The 10,869-nt window shown below is 38.4% G+C and overlaps 2 protein-coding genes across 2 annotated transcripts; both read right to left on the reverse strand.

The window, feature by feature from the left end:
* Positions 1 to 1,925: 1,925 nt before the first annotated feature.
* IRX14-L (Nucleotide-diphospho-sugar transferases superfamily protein) lies at positions 1,926 to 6,859 on the reverse strand. The gene is made up of 3 exons (XM_086565556.1): positions 5,913 to 6,859; positions 5,259 to 5,816; positions 1,926 to 2,551 (listed from the first exon to the last, which is right to left on the reverse strand). Exons 1-3 carry the CDS (start codon positions 6,626 to 6,628, stop codon positions 2,314 to 2,316), a joined length of 1,512 nt encoding a protein of 503 aa, XP_086421682.1. The 5' UTR covers positions 6,629 to 6,859; the 3' UTR covers positions 1,926 to 2,313.
* Positions 6,860 to 7,215: 356 nt separating this feature from the next.
* On the reverse strand, positions 7,216 to 10,563 carry LOC147492020 (uncharacterized). Its single transcript, XM_086565557.1, has 5 exons — positions 10,372 to 10,563; positions 9,553 to 10,290; positions 8,451 to 9,431; positions 8,280 to 8,370; positions 7,216 to 8,159 (listed from the first exon to the last, which is right to left on the reverse strand). The coding sequence occupies exons 2-3, from the start codon at positions 9,618 to 9,620 to the stop codon at positions 8,528 to 8,530; spliced, it is 972 nt and encodes a 323-aa protein (XP_086421683.1). The 5' UTR covers positions 9,621 to 10,290; positions 10,372 to 10,563; the 3' UTR covers positions 7,216 to 8,159; positions 8,280 to 8,370; positions 8,451 to 8,527.
* Between the last annotated feature and the right edge of the window lie 306 nt (positions 10,564 to 10,869).

A 10,869-nucleotide genomic window follows, 5' to 3' on the forward strand; every position in this document is an offset into this window, starting at 1 on the left:
GTAGTCAGTCTAGTGGTTCCATTGAATCTCTGATGTCACAACTTACGTCTGTCCCTAGCTACAAGAATCTACAGTTTTAAGAAGTTGATCTTCGTTTTGTTTCTTCTAGTGTTTTGTTTCTTGAGTCGGACAAGTTCATTTAATAATTTTATCCAACAATGATGGCTTAAGCAATCACAATTTTATCCGGTATTATCATCTAATATTGGACTACTTTCATTGCATTTATTTGCACATCTTACCTAAGTACCTAACACATGGATTTCTTACCACCGAAAGAGTTCTTTTATTCCAATGAAAGTTAATAAATAGAATAATCTGCATTTTTGGTTACAAAATAATAATAATAATAATCTGCATTTGTTTACACCATGACAAATCCAATTTCGTTGTTTCGTTTGAGAGCTTTATTCTTGATAAAAACACACATTAACCAATTATAAGGATCAGCAATGAGGTGAAGACTAAAAACAGTAAAAAAATATGGAATCTCTAAGAAAATGTAGCAAAGCTAACCTCATGTGGAAGTCCATTTGACTATGAGGAAGTTAGGTGGTTAAATTAATATTAATATCTTTATACGATAGAGATAGGTGATTGGGTTGAGGGTGAAAGTGTGAAACACATTAATCTTCTTAACTTCTTAATTCTTAATAACAGACAGACACTTAACTATTGCAAGCATGAAGTTTTTTCAATTCACAGTAATCACAAATCAAGATTACAGTTTGAAACTTGCTCTGCAAATAAATATAATCAATTACTAACAGTGACTTTTTGACTCACCAAACGCCCTAATATGTCTCGCATTTTCTTTTTATTTCACATGGGGGAGATATTATTTTCTCATGGAAATGCTCCGCAAACTACACTATTGACCCATATATGGTGGGGCGGCTTGTGTGAGTCTGCGAATAGAACTTGGCCCACGCTCAAGGGAATCTTTCTCTTCTTAAAGTTCTAATTGAGCTTTGCAGTCAGCTTAGTAGATCCACAGCTGCTCCAGCACCATAGGAAATGCTAGAACCGAATGGTGGCAAGTTGGCAACACTGAACATAAAAATGAAAATGGGCGAGTATCCCCATTTCCACCTATTATGCCTCGGGAGTCTGGTCTATAAATATAAATCAGTCGATGGTGCTACTATATTTTCTTTATCATTTTCTTACTTTGTTCAGACATTTTCAACCATTGGAAAGTTGGGGTATCGGTGTTTTTTGATAATTAATCATTGCTAGTAGTTCGAGTTTACGTCTAAACAAGATCTTGACTTGGAGCAAAATTGGTTGAGAGTTTGTTTGCTTTCCAATCCAAACCTCAACCCACTTTGGGTTGTAGAACACAATAAGGCATGATCTCATACTAGATGAGTAAATGCTCCTATCAACAAGCATTTGACCGTAGTCACAAATCCAAGCAACTTAGAACCAAAGCTTCCAGCCCATAATTATTGGTTGGCTTTCATAGTTCCATACAATTCGGTTGCCAGTCAATTGGGTATCCTTCAAAACAGCTCACATAACTTGCTCTTTCCTTCATACCTGGCCTCAAGAGGAAGTAAGCAGTTTCCTACCATTGCTGTGGACTACAACTTGTTACACTCGTAATTCTAGATTTCCCCTCCTTTTTTGGGACACAGCTCTCCTCATTCTATTAGATCAGCTCCACCCAAAACCAGATAATTTTGTATCATCAGCTTAAACGAATGGTTCACTTCATATTTGCTTTATTTTACTTGTTCTCTTTTTCTATTTTCCTTACAAGTACGCAAACTTGTTTTAAATGAGATCAGTAACTCTTTGATACTGGCGGATTCGAGCCCTAGACTTCTGGTATCATCACCCAAAGGTTTTACTGACTTTGCTAGTCAGCACGTGCATCACTTAAATTTTTACCAACCACACAAAAAACAACTAACTGAATCTGATGCTCACCCAAACAAGTTTATTGCATCTAATGTATCAAACTGATCCTCATTCTTCAAGTATTGATCATAAACTACAAATACAATTTCGAAGTTTCTCTATAAATTTGAAGCACATGCGAATACAAGTTTGCTATCAGGCAGCAGATGGGGAGAATCACTATCACACATATCATTCGTGAGACCAAAACATCAGTTCAACTCACCCAACATAAGAAAACCCTTAAACCAGGTTGGAAGGGAAGACCCAAACAGGCAGATTGCCTACTCTAACACATGTCTGCCTCCCTCTATAACCCAGTAAGACCTGCCTTCAATGTTTTCTGCACATCTTGATGGCGTATGGTCAACTTCACAACAGTATAATCGCTGAAATTAAAAAAACGTTTCACTTTTCTTCACCATGCATCGCAGAAACCTGGGAATCTACTATCCTTGGCTCACTTTTCCTTTTATTCCGAGAACCATGTCTTGACCTGGAAGTTCGACCAGTTTTGGTGCTATGCTTCTCTGTGTGTTCCTGGATGGCACTCACTTTGTCATCAGATGGGAGCTCGGGGGGTGCATCTGGCCATGGAGTATGTTTTGCAGGAACAGTGATCTCCAATGGGGGGTCGATCACCCAGCTGCAGACATAAATAGTTAGCCCTACCAAAGAGTTCAGAAGAGAGCAGACTAACAATCTAATGTAATTTTAGTGAAATACATCAGATCCTGATGGAACATATAGGTGAATCAATAGTTAGCTAAATATGAACTGTGAACCTGACTAGAGGGGTGAAATTTTTGAAGTTTGTTTCCATCTTTATGCTATGTGGTTGTCTATTTAAATCTTTAGCAGAGTAATAAATTGTAACCAAAATTATCGACATGATTGTCTTCATCATAAACTTCACTTTATTTGCTGAGGAAGACCGTTGACCTACCCTACTTACAAAACCAGGGTGATTTGCTATTGTGCAAGTGTAGTTTCATATGTCAGTTGGCCCATACGCAGATATTGGCCAAAGTCTCTAGTTTACTTCAACTCCAGCCAATCAGTCGCAACTGGACCTGTACTGCATCCTAATTTTGTACCACAAAAGAAAGAGTTTATCGAAGATTACCCCACTGGCAGTCTTCAGTGGGTGACTGATGGAAAGTGAACATTTTTATGACAGTTACAACCAGCATCAAAGACTAAGCAAAAATGAACATTGTGTACAGGGTGGGGCTCAAACCACGCAACGATTCAGACTTTTCAGATTAACAGATCCATTTCAACTGTACATTAAAAAATCTCTGGAATAGTTTCTCACGCACTTGTAATCTTTATTTGAGAAGTTTTCCAACATTTTTGTGGTACCTTTATACATCAGAGTTAGGCAACTAGCTCAAGCAAGAGAACATGCCAACACTAGTGGGAGTTGAACTTTTGGGTGTGGGAAGATATTTCTCACTAGCATCTTTGCACCATTTTTAACTTTTTTGTGATCGAACTGTAAGTATTTATTTAAGAGGTTTTAAGTTTCTAGACTTGATATGTCACCGTGTGTGTGTAGAAAATTGTTACTACAGGGTCAATTGGGAGAGACTTTTCAAGTTTGGACGCAACCATAATGAGCCCCATGCCCCATGGTCATATAGCACTGATACTGTCTCAGCCTGACTACCGTTTAAGTTTGGCTGATGGTTTCTGCCCAGAGGAGTGGGGATTTCTCCTTCAAAAGCCTTGGTGCCTATCTTGAAGAGAGATGCCATTGTGTCCATTAAGTTTACACTATAGCTATCCCATGTGGGACTAACATTTGGTCCACACAACTCCACCTTGGATGCTTGAACTGAAATACAAGGATTTACAACTATCAAGGCACAATCCATGCGTGTTGCTGCAATCTCAACAGATCACAACCCTCGAGCAGAGTCTTCCTAGGGGAGAGAAAACCTACACCTGCTCCACGCCTCCACCTAAATAATCAGTGACTTAATTGCTGCACAAGTACACATATTAACATACACCTTCTCGAGCATTGGGAACTGACGACCAACACAACCTTCAGTTGGATTTGCATCCGGTGTGTTTTATTCTTTATTGACTCCACCTGACTTCCAAAATTCATAAGCTCTTTTTCCACCTTGAATGACTATGAGTCCCCATTGGTGTGTGCATTGTGCCCTTACGTTCCAAGCAAACCATCGGCGCTGACACCAAACCTGGGCCCATGATCTCATAAATCACTAATATTGTACCCAACTTGGTCATCGTTGGATTTGGGCTACTAGTGTCAGGCCACGGGTGTGAGGTTTCATTCCTAAGAAACCCAATGCTAATTTCGATGAACCCACTCATATCCATGTAATTAACATTATAACTATTAAGCTATCCCATGTAAGACTAAGATTTGCTCCAATCATCCAACAAAAGATTCTGAAATGGTGTTTATTACGGCCCATGTGATGGATGGTGAAAACAATAAAGAGGTGGCTTAAGAAGGGTTTCTGACTTCGGAAATCTAGAACCCAATCCGAGGGAAGACAATCGAGACCCTCTACCTTAACTTCAAACTGTAGGCTGAGATGCTGAGTTCCTGTGCACTTGGGATGAGTGGGTTCAACTAATAACTAGCAATTGATGACCTAGTTTTCTCCAAATAAACTTGTATTGCTCTACATGTCAGATCTCCTGGAATTTCCATTCTTTCAAAACAGGTAGAATCAGTCATAATGCATGATGGACTTTGAGAACTAGGAAACGTCGAATCTTGTGCCTTTGTGAACTATGTGATTCGCTACTGACAATCTCACATAAAACCAGAATCCACAGCATTGAACCATGCAGTCTGTGCTTTCAAACTGGGTCTTCTGCCTAGAAATGATATTGTAGCATGGATGAGTCTAGCCTTTGGTTAAACTCCTGACTTAAATACTTTGCAGTATCTAGCTGATGCAACTATGGCTACTTATTTTAACATTCATAACCTCTCTCTCAAAGACCCTAATATTCACCAAATATCCAATAAAATATTAGCAGTCCAAGACAATTTTGTGGATTGCAACCATTTTCTGAATTAGGACTCTAATGTGAAAAGTACGTCCATGAAATATCAAAATACAACTTAATAACCATGTGTGACACAAAATAAAAAGTTAGGTGCTATAAAAATTTAAAAAGTTAAGTTGTAGAAACGTAGTTCAACCTATTTGCGACATAATTTGTTATTTTTATCAAGAGCAACAAATTGGAATATCAAAACAATAAACACAAAAAAGAAAACACACTCATGGCATGTGAGAACACTACAGGTTAATAAGGAAATAAAAAGTTGAATAATAATAGAGTATGATAAAACTAACCCGGGAGGGAACTTGCTATCAGCACGAGCCTCAACACGTAGCCACCAAAGCAGAACATTCCGACCACAGCTACCAAGAGGCTCGATAAAGGAAGCATCCTTTAACAAAGATAATGGACTCTCAAGTGCATCTCCATCATCAACCAATGTATCCAGATCCCGAACCCACTCTGGTTTATCCTCTGCTTCCTTCCACAACAATTTAGAATTCAGTACAAATCCAGCCCACTCCAACTTCCTAGGCAAAACCATTGCTCTATCATCAATATAAGTTGCACTCTTCTCTAGATACGGTAGAGAATTAAAAGTGTGCCAACCGATTAACTGCCCCGATGAATTACAAGCCGGACCTTGAACAGGCATTGGCAAATTCTCCTCATCCTCCTCCTTATGTGTCAACGACTCCGATTCCCCTATATTCCCGGAATGAGCTAGAATTCCAACAGAAACAGCACCCATCCATTTCACTGACTGTATCTCATCAAATAACTCCATACTATGCATATTACTATCATCCGCAAACATCACTATTCCATCCATTCTCTCCTCCCTCACAACTCTGTTCACAACAACATTTTTTACTTAATCAAATCACCAACTAAAATTCTACCAAATTTCACAAAAATCAATCAAATTAACTAAAATCTCGATTTACCTCAAAGCACGAAACCGCATTCTTGCTTCCAACCGATGCCGTCCTGCCCAGTCAACGGGCATTTTCTCCTCAAACCCAATATGAAAAAACTGAAGTCTGGATTTATCTAAAATCGTCCCAGTCTCATTAGTCACACCACCAGCTTCAACAACAATCCAAACAAGATTATACGGAACAAGCATTAAAGAATGCATTAACCCAGTAAGATGCAAAGTCTGAAAAGTTCTAACATAAGTAGGTGTAATAACAATCAAAGATTTAGGATTATTCTTAGTAACACCATACTCAAATCTTTGTTGTTTTTGTACCCTGTCTAGTATTCTATGTGCTTTCATTACTTCAGTTGGATTTGGATGTGGGTTTGGTCTTATTAATATCCCATGTCTACCAACTATAACTCTACTACTGGGAGTAGTGGATCGGTTCAGTGTAGTCTGTTCTTGAAGTTGAGTTGTTGTTATTTGAGTTTGGGTATTAAAAAGTGGTGTGGGAGTAGTGAAGTGAGTAGTAGGGGAAGAGAATAGGAGAAAAAAGATGATGCGGGAAAAACGGAAACCTAAGACTAGACTTATTACACAACAAAGTCCGTGTAGGACTAGCCAGAAAAATGAAGCTGTGGTTTGTGGTTTTGAAGATGGGTCTAGAGTTGAGGATGGATCGGTGGTGTTTCGGAAACTATTGCTTCTTCTATTTTGTTGTAAGAGTGAGAACTTCATTTTTTTTGGTTTCTTGGTTTTTTGAGAGAGTTGAAATGGTTTGGGAATGGAGTGAAGAAGTGAGCGAGAGAGAAAAGAGTAATTAAGAAATGATTGCTTTGAGTTTAAGTGAATTAATTAGTTGAGGGGAGGGGGGTGGAGTGAAAAGAGTGGAAGTTAGGAGGGTGGTTCGGTTCGGTGTTTTAGGGGGGCCAGAACAGTTGGTGGATTTGTGCGAAGTGGGTCCATTTTCAGACAGCAGCCAGTTTTCGTTTTGAAGATTCTTTTTACCTTTTTTTTTGGGTTAATTATACTAAACCCCCATTTTATATACATATTTAGACTAAACCCCCCATTTTATAATTCGTTAGACATAAAACCCCATTCTGTTTTCTCCCCATCACACTAACGTCAATATTTTACTTAATACCCTAACTGCCCCTGTACCAATACCACCCTGAAAGCAACAGACCTCACACAACAAAACCCGAAACCTAAACCAAATAACTCAATAGTTGAAATAATACCTCTAAAATCACAAAACCCCAATGTCATAAAATGATAAAAGCGCAAGTTTAACAAAAAATACCCTTAAAAACAAAGTAAAGAAGTCCAAAAAAAATGTCATAGATAGACTAGCAAATAAAGACTACAATAAACATGTGAACCTTCCCAATCTAGTTTCAAACAGACCCCACAAACAACAAATCTCACAAGCGCACTACATCACAACACATTTACAACCACAAAAATAGACCCCACACTTCAAATGAAGAGTGTACCATGCTTGTAAACTAACCCAGACCTAGTTACATACAAACAAACCCCACAACTCCCCATTACATATATTCCAACACAAAATAACTCAAAGGAGAAAAAAAAACAATTGTATGTATACCCATTACGAACAGTGAAAACAATAGTACAAGTTTCATCACCAACAAGACATTCAGCAATACGAGTATGACGAAGATGTTGAGAAGCAGCACGACCTTTCTGCAAAACAGACTTCTTAAGAAGACCCTGGTCCTCTTCTGCCTCTAGCTCTACATGCTCTACTTGCTCTGCCCCCTCTTCTCCCCCTACTAGAACTGGGTGGAGGTGTTGGCTGTGATTGACTAAGTGGTGGAGGTGGTTGAGACTCACTAAATGACATCTTAGTTGCATGTTGCGGTATAGCTCCTTTACCTCCCCTAGCTCTACCTGATCGACTGCCTTTTCTCCCCCCTCACCTAGCTCTTCCACTTGGTGCTCTTTCGCTTGTATTGTCTCTGCCCATAACAGAACTCAAGTCTTCAGTTTCAGGGTTTATTGGCCTATGAAGACTATTACTGATTGGTCTGGTTCTAGGTTTGCCGCTTCTTCCACCCCTCCCTCTTGCTCTAACAGTTCGAGCTTCTTCATTTTGACAGCTCCTTACATTGTGACCAAATATGCCACATCTAGAGCATCTTGTTGTGTTCACAGTTTCATCCTCACCCCTCCTATTTACTCTTGGTCTTCCAGGTTGCCTTTAACTTATTGGTGGGAATACAAACTCATTTGGATGGACCTGAAACATAAATAACATATGAACATCTCCACATACACAACAAACATCTCAATATATACATAGATAATATCTCAACATATATATAAACATCTAAACATATTTATCTTAATATGTTCTCACCTCTAACCAGTCATCTTCATGCAACTTTGGTCTGATACTCCCACTATAAGCATTTTTGTAAGCCCTACTAGTGAAATAATGGCTGCAAAACCTATTACCATAAGATAAAATTAAGTTAGAAAGTAAAAATGTAACTACAACATAAAACGCAAGGTAAAGTGTTATACTTACTCTGCATATAAAAGCCTTTTCGGTTTGATAATACAAATAGCATGTATACATGGAATCCCAGTCACTTGCCACTCATTTCAAGTGCAAGACTTGTTAACCAAATCAACAGTCTCTTGATGCTCATATTGATGCGTGACTAAATACGTGTTATTATCTGAACCTGCATAAGTATAGTTTAACAATTGATCTTCCCTTTTTTTAATCAATTGTGAGACTCTAGGGACTAACTCATCATCTCCCAATTCCATACCCTTCTGCTTCCTGTCATACAATATCATCATTTGCATAATCATAATTCTACAAACCATTTTCACTATTGGTTTATCTCTAGCTTCAAGAATAAAATTATTCCAAGCCTCAGAGAAATTATTTGAAAGGTGGTTAGATTTTGTCACTGTATCAAATCGAGACCTTGCCCACACTCTTGGATCCTCATTCAAGAGATAATCATGAGCTCCAGCCTCCCTAGCGCGCAACACTTGCATTAGTCTTGTAAAGTTAGAACCACTAAATGTCTTTGCTGCATCCCATGCCTCGACATCAACCCCCCTGAACCTAGTCTTCATGTTATTTACCATATGTCTAAAGCAAAATCGTTGGTTACAGTTTGGGAATATTGTTGCAACAGCCTCCCTTAACCCTTTTTGTCGATCTGATATTATACACAAAGGATCCGGGTGCTTCTCAAGGTGAGGGGCCATTATGTCTAAAAAGTTCATCCATGACTCGGTATTTTCTGAATTGCAAATGTAAATAGCCAGAGAAAATAAACCATTATTCCCATCCAAAGCTATTATAGACAAACAGACTCCACCATGCTTCCCTTCCAAAAAACGACCATCAAGCCCTATTAGTGGCCTACAACCTCTTACAAATCCATCCAAACATCCTTTAAATGCAACACAACAATGCATAAAACTCATGTAATTTTCATGCTTGCCTTGAGAAACCACACTCCCTGGATTGGAGTATAGAATTTGCCTGCACAATTAAAGAAGTCTCAATCCAATAAATTGGGCCAATCCTAAAATAAGACATACGTAAAATTAAATAAACAATGACATGTATGTCCATGAAATAAATAAATAAAATAGGAATTTACCTGCACAATTCAACAATTTTCCCATATGATTCCTCGTAGTTACCATGCACCTTCTCCAATGCTAACATCCTAGCGCTCCAGGCTTGCCAATATTTGATCCTCACTTGAAATCTCCTCTACATAATTTTGACAATATCAGATGCCTTGTAACTCTTATGGTGTTCCTTCACGTCCACTTCAACTTGCCTTGCAATCCAACCGGCATTGACCATACAATTTATGTCATCTCTATTAGCCTCACAAGTGTGGTGGTCATTAAGTTTTCTTAACTTCATGGTGAGATGATCTGTCATGCATCTCACATAACACCTCCAAGAGCACGAGTCATCTAAACACCTTGCATCAATCTGAAGACTATCATTTTTTTACACCAATATGCGAACTTTCTCTTGACAGCAGTAAGTCTCAAAAAGTCTCTACACTCATATTTATCTCTCCATATCTGCCCAACATACAAACCAGTTGCTTCTCTAGTTGATTTAACCCCATCATCTGTAGGTATCTCATAAGTACTTTGTAAGAACTTGTTGTGTTCATTATCATCGTTGACTTTGTTTGCTTCATTATCGTCATCTGACTGAGCATCTTCTTCATTATTATCTTCTGATTCAGTCCAATCATCATCACCTTCTTCAGGCACATATTCCTCGTCAGATGAAGAGGCGCTATAATATTCTTGTTCAGCATCTATTTGATCCACATCAAATGCTCTTATAGTCCTTGATTTTAGAAGACCAGCTGCAACAATAATGTGTAATTGCTTAGAAGATGTATTAGACTAATAGTACCAATTAACTTAATTTTAATCAAAAGTTTTACCTTGCCCTGCATCAATGTCAAGTTCAGTGTTGTCAATTTCACTTGAATGTCCTCCAAAGTTGAACTCTTGATAGTCTTTGACAAAGAAATGAAGAGAGCTTGGTTAAAATAGACATATAATATTATAACAACTAAAGGAAGAAACAAGTGTAGGTTCACTGTGCTCACCTTCAAAATGAATAGTTGGAGGAGAACTACCATGTTCTTCTAGCCCAACTTCAACATTTAGTCTTCTTTTTAAAGGTTGTTTGTCTCTTACTCCAACATGGTCCCCCCATGTGCATGACTAGTCCTTTTTGTAGGTGTTGTGCTCTTAGGTGTTTTATTTTGTGTCTTTGGTCCACTCTCGGCTCCAAGTGTTGATAGTAAAGGTTGTGGGGCACTAGAAGGAATAACTACCTCATCAGAAGATAAAACAATAGGCTCCATTTCCACCTCATCAACAACCATAAAATCCACGTACAAGTGAGTAAAGCCACGCCCATCTATAGTAGCTTT

Source organism: Coptis chinensis, chromosome 6 (assembly GCF_015680905.1).
Source record: "Coptis chinensis isolate HL-2020 chromosome 6, ASM1568090v1, whole genome shotgun sequence".
NCBI lineage: Eukaryota > Viridiplantae > Streptophyta > Magnoliopsida > Ranunculales > Ranunculaceae > Coptis > Coptis chinensis.

What these genes read in the sequence shown, in the direction of transcription:
- IRX14-L (XM_086565556.1), bottom strand. Translation starts at nt 6,628, where the DNA reads ATGAAGTTCTCACTCTTACAACAAAATAGAAGAAGCAATAGTTTCCGA. An exon ending in ATGCGGTTTCGTGCTTTGAG is followed by an intron (nt 5,817 to 5,912) that starts GTAAATCGAGAT and finishes TGTTGTGAACAG; the next exon opens with AGTTGTGAGGGAGGAGAGAA. An exon ending in GATAGCAAGTTCCCTCCCGG is followed by an intron (nt 2,552 to 5,258) that starts GTTAGTTTTATC and finishes TTATGTCTGCAG; the next exon opens with CTGGGTGATCGACCCCCCAT.
- LOC147492020 (XM_086565557.1), bottom strand. Translation starts at nt 9,620, where the DNA reads ATGTTAGCATTGGAGAAGGTGCATGGTAACTACGAGGAATCATATGGG. An exon ending in AAAATTGTTGAATTGTGCAG is followed by an intron (nt 9,432 to 9,552) that starts GTAAATTCCTAT and finishes TTAATTGTGCAG; the next exon opens with GCAAATTCTATACTCCAATC.